General features: G+C 46.8%; 1 protein-coding gene across 1 annotated transcript in view; it reads right to left on the reverse strand.

The window, feature by feature from the left end:
* The window catches only part of LOC139396925 (ventricular zone-expressed PH domain-containing protein-like), a 63,245-nt gene extending 42,803 nt beyond the window's left edge, over positions 1–20,442 (reverse strand). The window contains exons 1-4 of the mRNA XM_071143855.1: positions 20,297–20,442; positions 19,059–19,441; positions 10,458–10,597; positions 10,139–10,273 (exon numbers count right to left, since the gene is read on the reverse strand). Of these exons, the coding sequence (XP_070999956.1) occupies positions 10,139–10,273; positions 10,458–10,597; positions 19,059–19,441; positions 20,297–20,442 (804 nt within the window). The remainder of the gene's footprint in view (positions 1–10,138; positions 10,274–10,457; positions 10,598–19,058; positions 19,442–20,296) is intronic.
* Positions 20,443–21,217: the final 775 nt, after the last annotated feature.

A 21,217-nucleotide genomic window follows, 5' to 3' on the forward strand; every position in this document is an offset into this window, starting at 1 on the left:
ATCCATCTTCCCATCAATTTTAACCATCTTCGCTGTCCCTGCTGAAGAAAAGCAGGCCCAAACCATGATGCTGCCACCACCATGTTTGACAGTGGGGATGGTGTGTTCAGGGTGATGAGCTGTGTTGCTTTTACGCCAAACATAACGTTTTGCATTGTTGCCAAAAAGTTCAATTTTGGTTTCATCTGACCAGAGCACCTTCTTCCACATGTTTGGTGTGTCTCCCAGGTGGCTTGTGGCAAACTTTAAACAACACTTTTTATGGATATCTTTAAGAAATGGCTTTCTTCTTGCCACTCTTCCATAAAGGCCAGATTTGTGCAATATACGACTGATTGTTGTCCTATGGACAGAGTCTCCCACCTCAGCTGTAGATCTCTGCAGTTCATCCAGAGTGATCATGGGCCTTTTGGCTGCATCTCTGATCAGTCTTCTCCTTGTATGAGCTGAAAGTTTAGAGGGATGGCCAGGTCTTGGTAGATTTGCAGTGGTCTGATACTCCTTCCATTTCAATATTATCGCTTGCACAGTGCTCCTTGGGATGTTTAAAGCTTGGGAAATCTTTTTGTATCCAAATCCGGCTTTAAACTTCTTCACAACAGTATCTCGGACCTGCCTGGTGTGTTCCTTGTTCTTCATGATGCACTCTGCGCTTTTAACGGACCTCTGAGACTATCACAGTGCAGGTGCATTTATACGGAGACTTGATTACATACAGGTGGATTGTATTTATCATCATTAGTCATTTAGGTCAACATTGGATCATTCAGAGATCCTCACTGAACTTCTGGAGAGAGTTTGCTGCACTGAAAGTAAAGGGGCTGAATAATTTTGCACGCCCAATTTTTCAGTTTTTGATTTGTTAAAAACGTTTGAAATATCCAATAAATGTCGTTCCACTTCATGATTGTGTCCCACTTGTTGTTGATTCTTCACAAAAAAATACAGTTTTATATCTTTATGTTTGAAGCCTGAAAGGTGGCAAAAGGTCGCAAAGTTGAAGGGGGCCGAATACTTTCGCAAGGCACTGTATATATATTCATTACAGAGGTTTAATATTGTTCCATAGTTGTTTTCTAGTCTCTCTAATAAAGAAACAGTCTGAGACTGAGACAGAGACTCTCCAGGGAGTGTAAGAGATAAGAGACTAGTCAGACATATAAATCAAATTGGGGAGTGGACATTTACTTTTAGATAACACTGAAACTCTATGTTTGTGTAGCTGTGGATGCATGGGCTTGGTCTCATGAGTAGAAGGTAATGATGTAGGCAGTGACATCACTAAGGATGGACTTCGGGTTTTAATAAAATAACTTGGACCATTGACTATTTTGCAGAACTTACTCGGAAACATGCGTGCTATGTTCCTGTTGTCAACTTCTGTCTGCAATTGCATTAATAAATGAATGATTGGTTTACTTAAAGATATTGTCTGAATGCTAATTTCACCAATGAGCCAATGATTGGCAAGTAACAAGGAAACGAACCCCAACAGCCCTAAACAGACAGTAGAAAGTGGCAGAATACCTGACCACTGTGACTGACCCAAACTTAAGGAAAGCTTTGACTATGTACAGACTCAGTGAGCATAGACTTGATATTGAGAAAGGCCACTGAAGGCAGACCTGGCTCTCAAGAGAAGACAGGCTATGTGCACACTGCCCACAAAATAAGGTGGAAACTGAGCTGCACTTCCTAACCTCCTGCCCAATGTATGACCATATTAGAGACACATATTTCCCTCAGATTACACAGACCCACTAAGAATTTGAAAACAAATTCAATTTTGATTAACTCCGATGTCTATTGGGTGAAATACCACAGTGTGCAATCACAGCAGCAATATTTGTGACCTGTTGCTCTCTCTCTCTCTCTCTCTCTCTCCCTCTCTCTCTCTCCCTCTGTCTCTCTCCCTCTCTCTCTCTCCCTCTCTCTCTCTCCCTCTCTCTCTCTCTCCCTCTCTCTCTCTCTCTCCTTCTCTCCCTCTCTCTCTCTCTCTCCCTCTCTCTCTCTCTCTATCTCTCTCTCTCCCTCTCTCTCTCTCTCTCTATCCCTCTCTCTCTCTAACTCCCTCTGTCTCTCTCTCCCTCTCTCTCTCTAACTCCCTCTGTCTCTCTCTCTCTCTTTGTGTTTTTGTCCACCCGTTGTCTCTGACCACAGCCCCCATCTCACTCTGCTCAGTTCCCATTGTTCAGGATATTAGGGCCATGACATAATGTCTGTATAATCTCACTGTTTAGTTTAGGGAGAACGTGTGTGTGTGTGTGTGACATGACTGTCTTCTTGGGCCTAGTCATCTATTGTATCTATAGCTGTTCTTCCTCACTGTCAGACTGAGCTCCTGCCGAGTCAGTGCCGTCTCACTGTCAGACTGAGCTCCTGTCGAGTCAGCCCAGGTGAGCCCGCCCAGGGTCAAACGTCACAGTACCATGACTCAGAGTGAACAGGAAATGCATAGCAGGCAAACATTCCATCCATCCTTCCATATCTGCTGACTCATCCCACAGAGACGAACTAATGACTTTTGGCATATCAGACAACATGTCTACGCCTCTACACACACACACACACACACACACACACACACACACACACACACACACACACACACACACACACACACACACACACACACACACACACACACACACACACACACACACACTTTTCTACGCCTTAAAATTGGACAATAGAAATACAGTAGAAATCATCCTAAAACATTGCAATCGATCCAGAAACGTCAACACAGTCACCACCATTACAAATCCCCAAAACCCCAAGACCCAACGGTGCCACAATCTCCTGGAAGTGACGCGGGTCTGGAATTAACACCACAAATGTCACATTTGCCAGATGAGGACAACGATGAGATGACATACAGTATACACATCCTCACACAATCACAAGTGGGAAGGTGGTTTTGAAAAGACAAGAGTTTGTGAAATATTGTGGCCGAGTGTGTATAGGACCTACTGTATCTGTCTAAACATCTATAAACCCCTGTGTGTCAATTCAATTAAACTCAATTCAATTAAACTCAACACAATTCAACTCAATTCAACTCAACTCAATTCAATTCAATTCAAGGGGTTTTATTGGCATGGGAAACATGTGATAACATTGCCAAAGTAAGTGAGGTAGATAATATACAAAAGTTAAATAAACTATAAAATTAACAGGAAACATTACACAGATGATCCAAAATAATAAAGACATTTCAAATGTCATATTATGTCTATATACAGTGTTGTAAAGATGTGCAAATAGTTAAAGTACAAAAGGGGAAATAAATATGGGTTGTATTTACAATGGTGTTTGTTCTTCACTGGTTGCACTTTTCTTGTGGCAACAGGTTACAAATCTTGCTGCTGTGATGGCACACTGTGGTATTTCACCCAGTTTATCAAAAGTTTGTTTTTCACATTCTTTGTGGGTCTGTGTAATGTGAGGGAAATATGTGTCTCTAATATGGTCATACATTTGTCAGGAGGTTAGGAAGTGCAGCTCAGTTTCCACCTCATTGTGTTGGCAGTGTGCAACTAGCCTGTCTTCTCTTGAGAGCCATGTCTGCCTACGACGGCCTTTCTCAACAGCAAGGCTGTCACGTTTGTCGTAATAACAATCGGACCAAAGCGCAGCGTGATATGGGTTTATTGAATGAAACGCAAAAAAAACAATAAAGAACGAACGAAACGTGAAGTAAATGAAGTGCTCACAGGCAACTACACATAAACAAGATCCCACAAACACAGGTGAGAAAAAGAACTACTTAAATATGATCCCCAATTAGAGACAACGATTACCAGCTGCCTCGAATTGGGAATCATACAAAACACCAACATAGAAAAAGAAACTAGAACACAACATAGACATAGATATACTAGATCACCCCCTAGTCACACCCTGACCTATTACACCATAGAGAAACAATGGTTCTCTATGGTCAGGGGCGTGAGAAAGGCTATGCTCACTGAGTCTGTACATAGTCAAAGCTTTCCTTAAGTTTGGGTCAGTCACAGTGGTCAGGTATTCTGCCACTGTGTACTCTCTGTTTATGGCCAAATAGCATTCGAGTTTGCTCTGTTTTTTTGTTAATTCTTTCCAATGTGTCAAGTAATTATCTTTTTGTTTTCTCATGATTTGGGTCTAATTGTGCTGCTGTCCTGGGGCTCTGTGGGGTCTATTTGTGTTTGTGAACAGAGCCCCAGGACCAGCTTGCTTAGGGGACTCTTCTCTAGGTTCATCTCTCTGTAGGTGATGGCTTTGTTATGGAAGGTTTGGGAATCGCTTCCTTTTAGATGGTTGTAGAATTGAACAGCTCTTTTCTGGATTTTGATAATTAGCGGGTATCGGCCTAATTCTGCTCTGCATGCATTATTTGGTGTTCTACGTTGTACACGGAGGATATTTTTGCAGGATTCTGCAATTTGGTGTTTGTCCCATTTTGTGAAATCTTGGTTGGTGAGCAGACCCCAGACCTCACAACCATAATGGACAATAGGCTCTATGACTGATTCAAGTATTTTTAACCAGATCCTAATTGGTATGTCTAATTTATGTTGCTTTCGATGGCGTAGAAGGCCCTTGCCTTGTCTCTCAGATCGTTCACAGCTTCTGTGGAAGTTACCTGTGGCGGTGATGTTTAGGCCAAGGTATGTATAGTTTTTGGGCAACGGTGTCTAGATGGAATTTGTATTTGTGGTCCTGTGTCTCTCTGTACGGTCTGTCACTGTCAGAAGGACATTATTGTAATGTGTTCAAGGTGTAGAAGATATTCCACCGACCTCATGCAACTGACCCCCTTTGGTAAACCTCAGGAGATGGAGGGAGAGGTAGAGGGAGAGGTAGAGGTAGAGGAAGAGGGAGAAGGAGAGATGGGGGAGAGGGACAGGGACAGGGAGAGAGGGTGAGGGAGAGGGAGGGGTAGAGGGAGAGGAAGAGGTAGAGGTAGAGGGAGAGGAAGAGGGAGAGGTAGAGATAGGGGTGAGGGAGAGATGGGGGAGAAGGAGAGGGAGGTCAGGGAGAGGGAGAGGTAGAGATAGGGGTGAGGGAGAGATGGGGGAGAAGGAGAGGGAGGTCAGGGAGAGGGAGAGGTAGAGGGAGGGAGAGGTAGAGGTAGAGGTAGAGGTAGAGGGAGGGAGAGGGAGAGGGAGAGGGAGAGGGAGAGGGATAAGAGGAGATAAGCGAGGATAAAATAGTAGGTACAGGGGGGGCAAAAAGTACTCTATTTTAGAGAGGTAATATCAACACATCACATAAATAACCTACCAATAACCTACTCTTCCAGGTGGAAATGATTGTGGCCTCTCATTCTGTCTCTTATTTTTCTCTCTCTCCCTCTTTCCTCTCTGTTACGGTTTAGAGTGATGCCCTCTCCTGGAGCCGGTTGAATTACGATCCTGCGTGTCTATTCCATGGAAAACACTAGCGAGAAATAAAGAATTCCCCTGATCGTGTTGATGCTTCGCTCTGACAAGAACTACCCCCAGCAGATGGTCTGAACACACACTGACAGACAGACACAAACACAGAGCCAAGTCTCTGTGTCGCGCTCCAATGCAATGGAATGGCAATTATGCTCCTTGAAGTGGTCGGAAGAGTAATAATTAGGAGAGAAGCTATGCTGGGCACCAGAGTCTAACTCAGCCAGGCTGTGTCATACACTGGTAGCACTCCATTAAACACACACACACACACACACACACACACACACACACACACACACACACACACACACACACACACACACACACACACACACACACACACACACACACACACACACACACACACACACACACACACACACACACACACACACACACACACGCACACACACACGTAACCGAGCCAGGCTGTGTGGTAAAAGAATGGTCGGTCTCCATTTCAAACACATTACAGGTGAGAGAGGCGGGGGTAATGACATTTACAACTTGCTCTGACGGAGACAACAGGTCTCCTATGTCAACTCTTACCCTCTCGTAATCTCTTACCCTCGGCCTCCTCCCTCCCTCAGTCTCTCTACCCAATCTCATAATTTCCTTCCCACCACCTCTCCTCCTCTGTCTCCTCTTCCCCTCTGTCTCCTGCCCCCTCATTACAAATGCCCTCTCTCCCTCTCTGTCTCCTGTACCCTCTCCCTCTCTGTCTCCTGCCCCCTCTCCCTCTCTGTCACCTGTACCCTCTCCCCCTCTGTCTCCTGTACCCTCTCCCCCTCTGCCTCCCGCCCCTGTCCCCTCTCCCCCTCTGTCTCCTGCCCCGTCTCCAACTCTGTCTCCTGCCCCCACTCCCCCTCTGTCTCCTGCCCCCACTCCCCCTCTGTCTCCTGCCCCGTCTCCCCTCTGTCTCCTGCCCCCTCTCCCCTCTGTCTCCTGACCCATCTCCCCCTCTGTCTCCTGCCCCCTCTCCCCCTCTGTCTCCTGCCCCCTCTCCCCTCTGTGTCCTGCCCCGTCTCCCCCTCTGTCTCCTGCCCCCACTCCCCCTCTGTCTCCTGCCCCCACTCCCCCTCTGTCTCCTGCCCCGTCTCCCCTCTGTCTCCTGCGCCCTCTCCCCTCTGTCTCCTGCCCGTCTCCCCCTCTGTCTCCTCCTGTCTCCTGCCCCGTCTCCAACTCTGTCTCCTGCCCCCTCTCCCTCTCTGTCTCCTTTCCCCTCTCCCCCTCTGTCTCCTGCCCCCTCTCCCCCTCTGTCTCCTGCCCCCTCTCCAACTCTGTCTCCTGCCCCCTCTCCAACTCTGTCTCCTGCCTCCACTCCCCCTCGGTCTCCTGCCCCCTCTCCAACTCTGTCTCCTGCCCCAACTCCAACTCTGTCTCCTGCCCCCACTCCCCCTCGGTCTTCTGCCCCCTCTCCAACTCTGTCTCCTGCCCCCACTCCCCCTCGGTCTTCTGCCCCCTCTCCAACTTTGTCTCCTGCCCCCACTCCAACTCTGTCTCCTGCCCCCACTCCCCCTCGGTCTTCTGCCCCCTCTCTCCCTTTGTCTCCTGCCCCCACTCCAACTCTGTCTCCTGCCCCCACTCCCCCTCCGTCTTCTGCCCTCTCTCTCCCTCTGTCTCCTATTCCCTCTCCCCCTCGGTCTTCTGCCCCTTCTCTCCCTCTGTCTCCTGCCCCCACTCCAACTCTGTCTCCTGCCCCCTCTCCCCCTCAGTCTTCTGCCCTCTCTCTCCCTCTGTCTCCTATTCCCTCTCCCCCTCGGTCTTCTGCCCTCTCTCTCCCTCTGTCTCCTATTCCCTCTCCCCCGGATGTATCCTCAGCGTTCCCTTCCCCTCTCTACTGCATTCCCATAAAAAGCTTGCCTCACTTAGACTTTTCCTATCAGCAGGAAGTTGATTAGCAGAGTAATAAAACCTCAGTCAGACACATGTGTTTCTTATTGCAGAGGACCAGAAGACCAGAGGACCAGAGTACCAGAGGACCAGAGTACCAGAGTACCAGAGGACCAGAGGACCAGGAGACCAGAGGACCAGAGGACCAGAGTACTAGAGTACTAGAGTACCAGAGGACCAGATTACTAGAGTACCAGAGTACCAGAGGACCAGAGTACTAGAGTACCAGAGTACCAGAGGACCAGAGTACCAGAGGACCAGAGTACCAGAGTGCAAGGGAACCAGAGTACCAGAGTACCAGAGGACCAGAGTACCAGAGTGCAAGGGGACCAGAGGACTAGAGTGCAAGAGGACCAGAGGACCAGAGTACCAGAGGACCAGAAGACCAGAGTACCAGAGGGCCAGAGGACTAGAGTACCAGAGTAACAGAGGACCAGATGACTAGAGTGCAAGGCGACCAGAGGACCATGGTGAATGGCTCTAACTGGTGAGCCATGCTGGAAGAGGCCCAGAGTGTGCCCCATGTTGTTTATAGGGTCCACAGTGGTTGAGTTAAGAATGCTCAGATCTGTTCCAAATGTGGACTGGAACTGCTGGGTTCTTTAGGAGCAGGTAAAACACAGAACCAACCAGACTGGGGCATCAGCATGGTATCCAGAGAACGTTTCTTAGTATTGTGGTGTTTGTCTGATGTACAGTTGAAGTCGAAAATGTACATACACCTTAAACAAATTCATTTAAACTCTTTTTTTTTTTCTTTTTTTTCTACATTTCCTGACATTTAATCCTTGCAAAAATTCTGTCTTAGGTCAGTTAGGATCAACACTTTATTATAAGAATGTGAAATGTCAGAATAATAGTAGAGAGAATTATTTATTTCAGCTTTTATTTCTTTCATCACATTCCGGGTGGGACAGGGGTTTAAATACACTCAATTAGTATTTGGTAGCATCGTCTTTAAATTGTTCAACTTGGGTCAAAAGTTTCAGGTATCCTTCCATAAGCTTCCCACAATAAGTTGGGTGAATTTTGGCCCATTCCTCCTGACAGAGCTGGTGTAACTGAGTCAGGTTTGTAGGCCTCCTTGCTCGCACACGCCGTTTCAGTTCTGCCCATACATTTTCTATGGGATTGAGGTCAGGGCTTTGTGATGGCCACTCCAATACCTTGACTTTGTTGTCCTTAAGCCATTTTGCCCAAACTTTGGAAGTATGTTTGGGGTCATTGTCCATTTGGAAGACACATTTGCATCCAAGATCCAAGATGTCTTGAGAAGTTGCTTCCATATATCCACATAATTGTCCTTCCTCTTGATGCCATCTATTTTGCGTAGTGCACCAGTCCCTCCTGCAGCAAAGCACCTCCACAACATGATGCTGCCACCCCCATGCTTCACGGTTGGGATGGTGTTCTTCGGCTTGCAGGCCCTCCCCCTTTTTCCTCCAAACATAACGATGGTCATTATGGCCAAACAGTTCTATTTTTGTTTCATCAGACCAGAGGACATTTCTCAAAAAAAGTACAATTTTTGTCCCCATGTGCAGTTGCAAACCATAGTCTGGCTTTTTATGGCAGTTTTGGAGAAGGGGCTTCTTCCTTGCTGAGCGGCCTTTTAGGTTATGTCGATATAGGACTCATTTTACTGTGGATATAGATACTTTTGTACCTGTTTCCTACAGCATCTTCACAAAGGCCTTTGCTGTTGTTCTGGGATTTCTTTGCACTTTTCACACCAAAGTATGTGAAGGGTTAACACCTTTAGCTAGCTCTCACTAATTCATCTCTAAATTAATTTCTAAAAAAAACAATCCTTTATCTGATCTTCCCTGTTTTTGTTTTCCTCCACTTTACGGTTTGTTTTCTGTCTTCAAGTTCGGTGAGGGTTTCATTTTACGTCCCAGTTGTTGTTACTAGTCAACAGTCAGTGGACACCCCCATGACACCCCCGTGGACACCCCCATGAGTGTCTTTCAGAACCCCTCCTAAAACCTCCACCTGTTTCGATTTGGTCGATGGTCAGTGACTTTTTGTTCGTTCTCCTTTCTGTTTGAGCGAAATGTTTTGGTTTCTTGCTGGGGAACGTAACATTCCCAACGTTTAACAAACTTCATATGGATGTCATAGTCTCGGTACAGTCAAAACACCATATTAAACAATGGTCCCGCCCCCTTTTAAAATAATGATTATTTCCCCTTTAAACAATGGCCCCGCCCCCTTTTAAAATAATGGTTCTTTCCCCTTTCAACAATGGCCCCGCCCCCTTTTAAAATAATGATTATTTCCCCTTTAAACAATGGCCCCGCCCCCTTTTAAAATAATGGTTATTTCCCCTTTAAACAATGGCCCCGCCCCCTTTTAAAATAATGGTTATTTCCCCTTTAAACAATGGCCCCGCCCCCTTTTAAAATAATGGTTATTTCCCCTTTAAACAATGGCCCAGCCCCCTTTTAAAATAATGGTTATTTCCCCTTTAAACAATGGCCCCTTTTTAAGGAAAGCAAAATGACAGCTGTATTTTCTTCTGTTGTCTAATTATTTCCTACTGACCACTTAGCATGTCTCGCAATGAGGGGGTATGTGAGAGATGACACACACTACACATCTTGCTAATGACAGAGTGGCTGTGAGGGGACACGTTGCTTACACAAGTGGCCCTTTAAAGAGCTGTGGAGGTAAACAAAAGGGAGGGAATGTTGTTCTGAGCTTTTGTTGAACTTTGAACCCCTTTACGCCGGCACTCTGGTTCTCAGGCTCCGTAGTCAATGAGGTCATTTCTTCTATCAGGAGGGAATAGACACGCGAACACACACGCACCGTACCTTTCTCTGTGGAGTGGGCTGTTGGGTCATGGCCATGGAGAAGCTGTGAGCTCCTTTTAGCTGGGTACCCTCCCACAGTCTCCCCAACCTCCGCACACAGTCATCCAGAGAGGAGAGAGGAGCACTGTGCTGACTCTGGAGGACAGGGAGAAAAGGAGATTTAATCTTGGCGATAGAGACATCACCTGTGTCTGTGTGTGTGTGTGTGTGTGAGTGTGTGTGTGTGTGTGTGTCTGTGTGTGTGTGTCTGTGTGTGTGTGTCTGTGTGTGTGTGTCTGTGTGTGTGTGTGTGTGTTTTGTTGTGTTATAGAGCACACACCTGTAGGTGAAGCAGCATGATGTTGATCCAGAGGTGTGGCTGGAGGCTGGTGAGGGTGAAACAGGACTTGGTATACAGACAGTAACGCCCCTTCAGAGGGCACGAGAACGACAGCTTCGCCACACTTCCGTGGCTCGAGTCTAAAACCCACAGAGGTGCATGCACACACACACACACACACACACACACACACACGCACACACACGCACACACACACGCACACACACACACACACACGCACGCACGCACGCACACACATACACACACACGCACACACACACACACACACACACGCACACAGACGCACACACACGCACACACACACACACACACACACACGCACACAGACGCACACACACGCACGCACACACACACACGCCAGCAAACATAAATAAAATAGTAAGACAATTCTATTGAGTGTTTTTGATCAGTTTCAGTCTTTTCTAAACCTTACTCACTCTACAACGTGTCCAGGCATCTCCTTTCCTGCCCTCCCTGTCACTCTGACGATGGCGGGTTAAAGCCTGTAGAATTCAACTGTAGGTCTGTACCACCGTTACCCTTGACACACATGGCCTAACATTACATTCCATTACTCAGCACTGCCCAAAGCTCAGGGAGAAACTCAAACTCTTTATAAACCTACTAAACTCTATGCAATGAGAGTGTGTACATGTGTTTCAGTGAGTGTGTTTGCATTTTGAGCTGTGATTGTGCTGTCTGCTTGGTGTGTGGGTCTGTGTGTGTGTGTGTGTGTGTGTGTGTGTGTGTGTGTGTGTGTGTGTGTGTGTGTGTGTGTGTGTGTGTGTGTGTGTGTGTGTGTGCTGTTGTACGTATGCTGTCTGATCCATGTGTGTGACTCCTGGCTGTCTCCTCCTTGGCCCTGGTGTTACAGAAGGTAACCGTAGGGACTATCACAGCATCCCATCCTGACACTATCTATCATCACCTCTACTTTCACGACCCATTTCCCTGTGTGTGTGTGTGTGTGTGTGTGTGTGTGTGTGTGTGTGTGTGTGTGTGTGTGTGTGAAAGACAGAAAGTGTGTGTGTGTTACACAGCTGTCTCTCTGTTTCTCTATGTAATGTTTATAGTGATGTAGTCAGATCAAAAAGACCAGCAGGGATTCTCTACTGAACTGTCTGGGGTGGAGCTCTGAGAGTGCTTCTAACATATCAAAGACCTTCTGCTTCCACTCTGCTCTGGTGTCTTGGTTACCAACGATGTGATGTTAGAAGAATTAAAAGAGACAGGGAGAGACAGGGAGAGACAGGGAGGGACAGGGAGGGACAGGGAGGGACAGGGAGAGACAGGGACTGTTAACCCAGGGAGAGACAGGGAGAGACAGGGACTGTTAACCCAGGGAGAGACAGCGACTGTTAACCTAGGGAGAGACAGGGAGAGATAGCGATTGTTAACCCAGGGAGAGACAGGGAGAGACAGGGAGAGACAGCGACTGTTAACCCAGGGAGAGACAGGGAGAGACAGCGACTGTTAACCCAGGGAGAGACAACGACTGTTAATCCAGGGAGAGACAGGGACTGTTAACCCAGGGAGAGACAGGGACTGTTAACCCTGGGATAGACAGGGACTGTTAACCCTGGGAGAGACAGGGACTGTTAAACCTGGGAGAGACAGGGACTGTTAACCCTGGGAGAGACAGGGACTGTTAACCCAGGGCTCTACAGGGAGAGACAGGGACTGTTAACCCAGGGAGAGACAGGGACTGTTAACCCTGGGATAGACAGGGACTGTTAACCCTGGGAGAGACAGGGACTGTTAACCCAGGGAAAGACAGTGACTGTTAACCCTGGGAGAGACAGGGACTGTTAACCCAGGGAGAGACAGGAAGAAGAGAGGGACTAGCTGGGCCTCACTCTGGCCTACTTTACAGATGGAGGGAGTAGAATGGACTGGGGTAGAATGGACTGGGGTAGATTGGACTGGGGTAGATTGGACTGGGGTAGAATGGACTGGGGTAGATTGGACTGGGGTAGATTGGACTGGGGTAGAATGGACTGGGGTAGATTGGACTGGGGTAGAGTGGACTGGGGTAGAATGGACTGGGGTAGATTGGACTGGGGTAGATTGAACTGGGGTAGATTGGACTGGGGTAGAATGGACTGGGGTAGATTGGACTGGGGTAGAGTGGACTGGGGTAGAATGGACTGAGGTAGATTGGACTGGGGTAGATTGGACTGGGGTAGAGTGGACTGGGGTAGATTGGACTGGGGTAAAATGGACTGGGGTAGATTGGACTGGGGTAGAATGGAGAGGGGTAGATTGGACTGGGGTAGAATGGAGAGGGGTAGATTGGAGAGGGGTAGAGTGGAGAGGGGTAGAGTGGAGAGGGGTATGGGGTGTAGGGTGTTTTATTTGGGGCTGCTGACCCTGAGTCTGTTTGAACCCCCAACCCTCATCCTTTTCTGGTCAGACTGGACTCTGTATAAGTCATAATTAAATAGTACAACATTACATACATACAGCAGCCCGGCCGGCCACAACATTTACTGCAGACCTGCACAGTCATTCATTTCATTCATGTCTGCAATTATGCTCCTTTATGAATTTTTCGGCTCTTAGTTTAATTTTTCAACATCACCTTCTGGTGACTACTGAAATACATCAATCCATTGGTATCTCTGTTACTACAGGCATGTCTGAGCTCTGTAGGGGAGATGGAGGGGGCGAGAGAAGGTGTGTGAGTGTGTAGGTGGGGTGTGTGGGGGGGATTACACAATGTGTGTGTGTGTGTGTGTTAGGGTGTGGGTCGGGTCAGGGTTCAGCATGAATTATTTCCCTTCCACTGCCCTTGTCAAAACACAGACCTCCTCTAGGAGACACTAATCACACCTTAAGCCCCCTCACACTCTGCTGGGAAACAGAATGTGTGTGTGTGTGTGTATGTGTGTGTGTGTTGACTCCTTGAGTAACCACATCCTGTACAGCTGAGTTGGCACAGATTGCTTTACACTGTCTCTGTGTACTGTATTGTACCGTGTGTGTGTGTGTGTGTGTCTGTGTGTGTGTGTGTGTGTGTGTGTGTGTTTACGTATGTACTGTAAAGTACTGTGTGTGTGTGTGTGTGTGTGTGTGTGTGTGTGTGTGTGTGTGTGTGTGTGTGTGTGTGTGTGTGTGTGTGTGTGTGTGTGTGTGTGTGTGTGTACTGTACTGCTCAGTGTTACACAACGATCGAACCCATTACCATCAAGATCACCGATCAGATAATGTGTGTGAACATCACGATGTACTGTACCCGATCAGATAATGTGTGTGAACATCATGATAATGTGTGTGAACATCATGATAATGTGTGTGAACATCATGATCATGTGTGTGAACATCATGATAATGTGTGTGAACATCATGATGCACTGTACCCGATCAGATAATGTGTGTGAACATCATGACAATGTGTGTGAACATCATGATGTACTGTACCCGATCAGACTTTTCATTTAGAGACAAATCCTTAAATAAAAACACATTACCGGCGCTCCTTCTTTCAGACGTAAAGGTAACTGCCAAAATAAAGGAAACCCTTGAGTAAATGAGGGGAATATTGAGAACAGGTGCTACTGTCACTCCATCTCAAACCAAAACTTATGGGAGACTCTGAAGCGGCGCCCGAGACAGCGTTTTCCACCAGGAAGGACGGGGCCGGCAGGGTAGCCTAGTGGTTAGAGCGTTGGGCTAGTGAACCGAAAAGTTGCAAGTTCAAATCCCCAAGCTGACAAGATACAAATACAGTGCCTTGCGAAAGTATTCGGCCCCCTTGAACTTTGCGACCTTTTGCCACATTTCAGGCTTCAAACATAAATATATAAAACTTTTTTTTGTGAAGAATCAACAACAAGTGGGACACAATCATGAAGTGGAACGACATTTATTGGATATTTCAAACTTTTTTAACAAATCAAAAACTGAAAAATTGGGCGTGCAAAATTATTCAGCCCCTTTACTTTCAGTGCAGCAAACTCTCTCCAGAAGTTCAGTGAGGATCTCTGAATGATCCAATGTTGACCTAAATGACTAATGATGATAAATACAATCCACCTGTGTGTAATCAAGTCTCCGTATAAATGCACCTGCACTGTGATAGTCTCAGAGGTCCGTTAAAAGCGCAGAGTGCATCATGAAGAACAAGGAACACACCAGGCAGGTCCGAGATACTGTTGTGAAGAAGTTTAAAGCCGGATTTGGATACAAAAAGATTTCCCAAGCTTTAAACATCCCAAGGAGCACTGTGCAAGCGATAATATTGAAATGGAAGGAGTATCAGACCACTGCAAATCTACCAAGACCTGGCCGTCCCTCTAAACTTTCAGCTCATACAAGGAGAAGACTGATCAGAGATGCAGCCAAGAGGCCCATGATCACTCTGGATGAACTGCAGAGATCTACAGCTGAGGTGGGAGACTCTGTCCATAGGACAACAATCAGTCGTATATTGCACAAATCTGGCCTTTATGGAAGAGTGGCAAGAAGAAAGCCATTTCTTAAAGATATCCATAAAAAGTGTCGTTTAAAGTTTGCCACAAGCCACCTGGGAGACACACCAAAAATGTGTAAGAAGGTGCTCTGGTCAGGTGAAACCAAAATTGAACTTTTTGGCAACAATGCAAAACGTTATGTTTGGCGTAAAAGCAACACAGCTCATCACCCTGAACACACCATCCCCACTGTCAAACATGGTGGTGGCAGCATCATGGTTTGGGCCTGCTTTTCTTTAGCAGGGACAGGGAAGATCGTTAAAATTGATGGGAAGATGGATGGAGCCAAATACAGGACCATTCTGGAAGAAAACCTGATGGAGTCTGCAAAAGACCTGAGACTGGGACGGAGATTTGTCTTCCAACAAGACAATGATCCAAAACATAAAGCAAAATCTACAATGGAATGGTTCAAAAATAAACATATCCAGGTGTTAGAATGGCCAAGTCAAAGTCCAGACCTGAATCCAATCGAGAATCTGTGGAAAGAACTGAAAACTGCTGTTCACAAATGCTCTCCATCCAACCTCACTGAGCTCGAGCTGTTTTGCAAGGAGGAATGGGAAAAAATGTCAGTCTTTCGATGTGCAAAACTGATAGAGACATACCCCAAGTGACTTACAGCTGTAATCGCAGCAAAAGGTGGCACTACAAAGTATTAACTTAAGGGGGCTGAATAATTTTGCACGCCCAATTTTTCAGTTTTTGATTTGTTAAAAAAGTTTGAAATATCCAATAAATGTCGTTCCACTTCATGATTGTGTCCCACTTGTTGTTGATTCTTCACAAAAAAATAGTTTTATATCTTTATGTTTGAAGCCTGAAATGTGGCAAAAGGTCGCAAAGTTCAAGGGGGCCGAATACTTTCGCAAGGCACTGTATGTCGTTCTGCCCCTGAAAAACACAGTTAACCCACTGTTCCTAGGCCATCATTGAAAATAAGAATTTATTCTTAACTGACTTGCCTAGTTAAATAAAATAAGGTAAAATACAATTTAAAAGGATGGTGTCGTATCCCTCCAATATAGTAGAATCCATACCAAGGCACACTGAAGTTTCTCTCTCAGCTCTGTCCTATTAAGACATATGGGCTCTAATATCATCAAACGCATGCTTGTTTGCCATTTTGACATGTAAAAGACGGTGCTCAACTATTTTCAAATCCCAAGTGGGAGGATTAGTAATTGACCTGTCTTATATGAGCTTGCAATGAGCTACGCTGCAAGTGGGAGGATTAGTAATTGACCTGTCATATATGAGCTTGCAATGAGCTACGCTGCAAGTGGGAGGATTAGTAATTGACCTGTCTTATATGAGCTTGCAATGAGCTACGCTGCAAGTGGGAGGATTAGTAATTGACCTGTCTTATATGAGCTTGCAACGAGCTATGCTGCAAGTGGGAGGATTAGTAATTGACCTGTCTTATATGAGCTTGCAATGAGCTACGCTGCAAGTGGGAGGGGAGGAGTGGCCATATCTGAGGTCCTTAAAAACATATACGCCAAAGTGCAAATTTCAGCATGCGCTGTTGGTGTTATTTCAATCATTTCTAAACATTGACTATAAACGACAGAAGACGTGAGAAGTAAAATCAGAAAGTTTGTTAGTTATGATGCTATTCTAAAGCAGAACGTACAAACGTTTGTGTGAGATGTATTGTAGCATTTGGAGGGGCGTGGCCACCAAGCGCAGGTGACCATGGTCTGCCCATTAATTAAGTGACACTCCCGTATTAATTAGGGGGAGAAGAGTTTCTGCTCTAGTCCAGATCTTTAACAGGATTCTATAGATTTTGTTATCGTACAGATTATAGTATCTAAAGTGTTATTGTAGAGTCGTTAACTTCGCTAAGTGTTTATTGGCTTTGTGCTATATATCACTACAAGTGTTTCCTGTCTCCTGGTCTCTGCCAGGGTATATATGCGCAGGTGTGGATCTTTATGGAAGTTGAAGATGGCTGCCTGGCTCTGCAGGGGTTAGCTAGGGTTGTTCTGAGCCCTAGAGGCTAGTCAGACTGTCCAGCACCTTATTGGATGATTTTAATACTTTGTAAATATTTGCACCTGCTCCAAAACCCCTAAAATAAAAACTATGCACAGGATCTTCTACTTCTACCTGCCTCTCCCTGCTCACCAACACCAGTCAGACAGCTCCAACCATCTCTGTTTCCTGCCTCTCCCTGCTCACCAACATCAGCCAGACAGCTCCAACCATCTCTGTTTCCTGCCTCTCCCTGCTCACCAACACCAGCCAGACAGCTCCAACCATCTCTGCTTCCTGCCTCTCCTCGCTCACCAACATCAGCCAGACAGCTCCAACCATCTCTGCTTCCTGCCTCTCCCTGCTCACCAACACCAGCCAGACAGCTCCAACCATCTCTGTTTCCTGCCTCTCCCTGCTCACCAACACCAGCCAGACAGCTCCAACCATCTCTGCTTCCTGCCTCTCCTTGCTCACCAACACCAGCCAGACAGCTACAAACATGCAAGGCAAGTAAGAGGCCTACCATCCACCCACAATTTGGCAGGGTAATGGGCTGATAACGGCAGGGTGATGAGCTGGTAATGGCAGTGTAATGAGCTGTCAATAGCAGGGTAATATCAATAGCAGGGTAATGTCAATACTAGGGTAATGAACTGGTAATGGCAGTCTAATGAGCTAGTAATGGCAGGGTATTGAGCAGGTAATTGGTAGGTAATGAACTGGTAATGGGAGGGTAATGAGCTGGAAATGCAAGGGTAATTGCCGGGGTAATGAACCAGTAATAACGGGTTAATGAGCTGTTAATAGCAGGGTAATGAGCTGGTAATGGAAGGTTAATGAACTGTTAATGACAGGGTAATAAGGTGGTAATGGGAGGGTAATGAGCTGGTAATGGCAGGGTAATGAGCTGATTACAGCTCAGCGTTAAACACCATGGTGCCCTCAAAGCTCATCCCTAAGCTAAGGACCCTGGGACTGAACACCTCCCTCTGCAACTGGTTCCTGGACTTCCTGATGGGCCGCCCCCAGATGGTAAGGGTAGGTAACAACACACCCGCCACGCTGATCCTCAACACAGGGGCCCCTCAGGGGTGCGTGCTTAGTCCCCTCCTGTACTCCCTGTTCCCTCATGAATGCATAGCCTTGCATAACTCCATCACCATCATTAAGTTTGCCGATGACAAAGCAGTGGTAGGCCTTATCACCGACAATGATGAGACAGCCTATAGGGAGGAGGTCAGAGACCTGACCATGTGGTGTAAGAACAACAGCCTCTCCCTCAACATTATCAAGACCAAGGAGATGATTGTGGACTACAGGAAAAGAAGGACCGAGCAATCCCCCATTCTCATCGACGGGGCTGTAGTGGAGCAGGTTGAGGACTTCAAGTTCCTTGGTGTCCACATCACCAACAAACTATCATGGTCCAAACACATTAAGACAGTCGTGAAGAAGGCACGACAAAGCCTATTCCCCATCAGGAGACTGAAAAGATGGGTCCTCAGATCCTCAAAGTTTCTACAGCTACACCATCGAGATAATCCTGACTGGTTGCATCACTGCCTGGTATGGAAACTACTAGGCCTCTGACTGCAAGGCACTACAGAGTGTAGTGCGAACGGCCCAGTACATCACCGGGGCCAAGCTTCCTGCCATCCAGGACCTCTATACCAGGCGGTGTCAGAGGAAGGCCCTAAAAATGTTCAAAGACTCCAGCCACCCTAGTCACAGACTGTTCTCTCTGCTACCGCACGGCAAGCGGTACCGGAGCACCAAGTCTAGGTCCAAGAGGCTTCTAAACAGCTTCTACCCCCAAGCCACAGGACTCCTGAAAAGTTAATCAAATGTCCCAAACAAACTGTTCTCTCTGCTACCGCACGGCAAGCGGTACCGGAGCACCAAGTCTAGGTCCAAGAGGCTTATAAACAGCTTCTACCCACCTCATGAGACTCCTGAAAAGTTAATCAAATGTCACAAAAAAAATGTACTTATCTATTTTTCATTTACCACGTGTTTCTTCTTAACTTCTTAAAGTATTATTGGTTAAAGGGCTTGTAAGTTTCACTGTAAGTATTGTATTCGGAGAATGTAACAATTTGATTTGATTTGATTAATAGCAGGGTACCTTCTATGACACAGTGCTCTGGTATGGGGATCTGTTGAACCATCTCAGAACAGAACTCCTTGATCTTCTCCATGTTGTCCCTCAGGTGGCTGTACAGCTTGTCCTCTTTCCTTTCTCCTATTCCTCCTCCTCTCCCTCCTTCCCCCTCTCCCTGTCCATCCCTCTGTTCCTCACGGGGCGTGGCGGGAGGGGTGGAGGGAGGCAGGGAGTTCTCATTGGTTAGTTTCCTCTCAGTGGGAGAGGTATCTAAGGCTTCTGTTTGCTGATTGGGTGGGGATTCTGAGAGGAATGCGTCAGATGTTAGCTCCACCCCTTCTCCATCCTGACCGCTGTCAGAGTTGACGGACCGTGACCTCACGGCTTGCAGAGCCAGACTCTTTGACCTGAGGAAGACACACACACACACACACACACACACACACACACACACACACACACACACACACACACACACACACATCAACCTCGCTTATGGTGTAATCAATCAAATCAAATCATTCAAATGCATTTATAAAGTTATTTTTACATCAGCTGATGTCACAAAGTGCTGTACAGTAACCCAGCCTAAAACCCCAAACAGCAAGCAATGCAGATGTAAAAGCACGGTGACAACATATTCATAAGGTGATGTAGTATACTGTAACAGCTTATACAAGACATTTAGAAGTGATGTTAACCTGTAAGACACTTGAATTCATTTTTGCCACACATAGAGAGTGAATTAGTACCAAATAAATAAGTTGTTTTGTCTTGAGTCTGGGTTTTTAATTTCCTGTATTGTTGCTTATGTTTCCATTTTGTATAACTTCGTTAACTCTTGCACTGATATCCTGTAATACATCTGATGGGATGTTTTGAATGTTCCTGTTGCCAGTTTTGAAGGGGAAAAAAATCAAGTCAAGAGCACATAAAAAGCTTAATTTCAGCAGGTCATGTGTGCTGACGTAGATACAGTATGTGTGTTGCTATAGACGAGTGGTCACCAACCTTCTACAGCTTAAACACTTAAACTCACTTCTAAAAACAGTAGCTCTTTGATGTATTCGTTGACAGTCTCTCTCCAGGTTTTAAATGTTTTGAAATCTGACGATATAAACTTTGTTGTAGCTTCTTTTTTTTTTTACGCCTGCTAAGTTGCTGCAGACAAATCTAAATCCGCCGAGATGATGTTCTTGGACGCCGGCCGGTAGGAGAGGGAAAAGTTCAACCGGGTAAACAGCAGGGCCCATCTCGCTTGCCTGGAGTTGAGGCGCTTGGCGGTGCGGAGATACTCCAGGTTTTTCTGGTCGGTCCACACAATAAACAGATGTTGCGCCCCTTTTAGCCACTGCCTCCATTCCTCCAACGCCATCTTCACCGCGAGAAGCTCCCCGATTCCCCCCATCGTGGTTCCTCTCCGTGACGTCGAGGCGGTGGGAGAAGAAGGTGCAGGGATGCAGCTTAAAGTCCAGGGCAGAACGTTGGGACAGGACACGCCCCCACTCCGACATCCGAAGCATCAGCCTCCACCACGAATTGACGGGAAGAGCCAGGATGAACCAGGATAGGAGCAGTGGTGAAGCGTTTTTTAAGGTCCCGGAGTGCCCATTCAGCTGCAGATGATCACGTGAACGGAACCTTGGTAGAGGTGAATGCAGACAGGGGGGAGGCCAGAGTGCTGTAACGGAGATAAAAGTTGGTGAACCCCAGGAAGCGTTGCAGCTGCACCCTGGACGTAGGCTGAGGCCAATCCACCACCGTTCTCACATTCTCGGGATCCATTTGGACACTCCCAGCAGAGATGATGTAGCCCAGAAAGGGAATGGTGGAGAGATGGAACTTGCACTTTTCCGCCTTAACAAACAATGGGCTCTCCAGAAGGTGCTGGAGAACCTGCTGGACGTGGAACACGTGTTCTTGGGGGGAGCGGGAGAAAACGAGGATGTCATCAATGTAGATGAAGACGTACCGGTTCAGCATGTCGCTGAGAACATCATTCCCCAGAGCCTGGAACACGGCAGGGGCGTTGGTGAGGCCAAAGGGCATGGACAGATATTCATAGTGGCCGCTGGCCGTGTTGAAGACAGTCCTCCGCTCGTCCACCTCTCGTATCCGCACCAGGTGGTAGGCGTTTTGTAGATCCAGCTTAGAGAAAACAGTGGCCCCCTGGAGCGGCTCGA

This window comes from Oncorhynchus clarkii, unplaced genomic scaffold (assembly GCF_045791955.1).
Source record: "Oncorhynchus clarkii lewisi isolate Uvic-CL-2024 unplaced genomic scaffold, UVic_Ocla_1.0 unplaced_contig_928_pilon_pilon, whole genome shotgun sequence".
Lineage (NCBI taxonomy): Eukaryota > Metazoa > Chordata > Actinopteri > Salmoniformes > Salmonidae > Oncorhynchus > Oncorhynchus clarkii.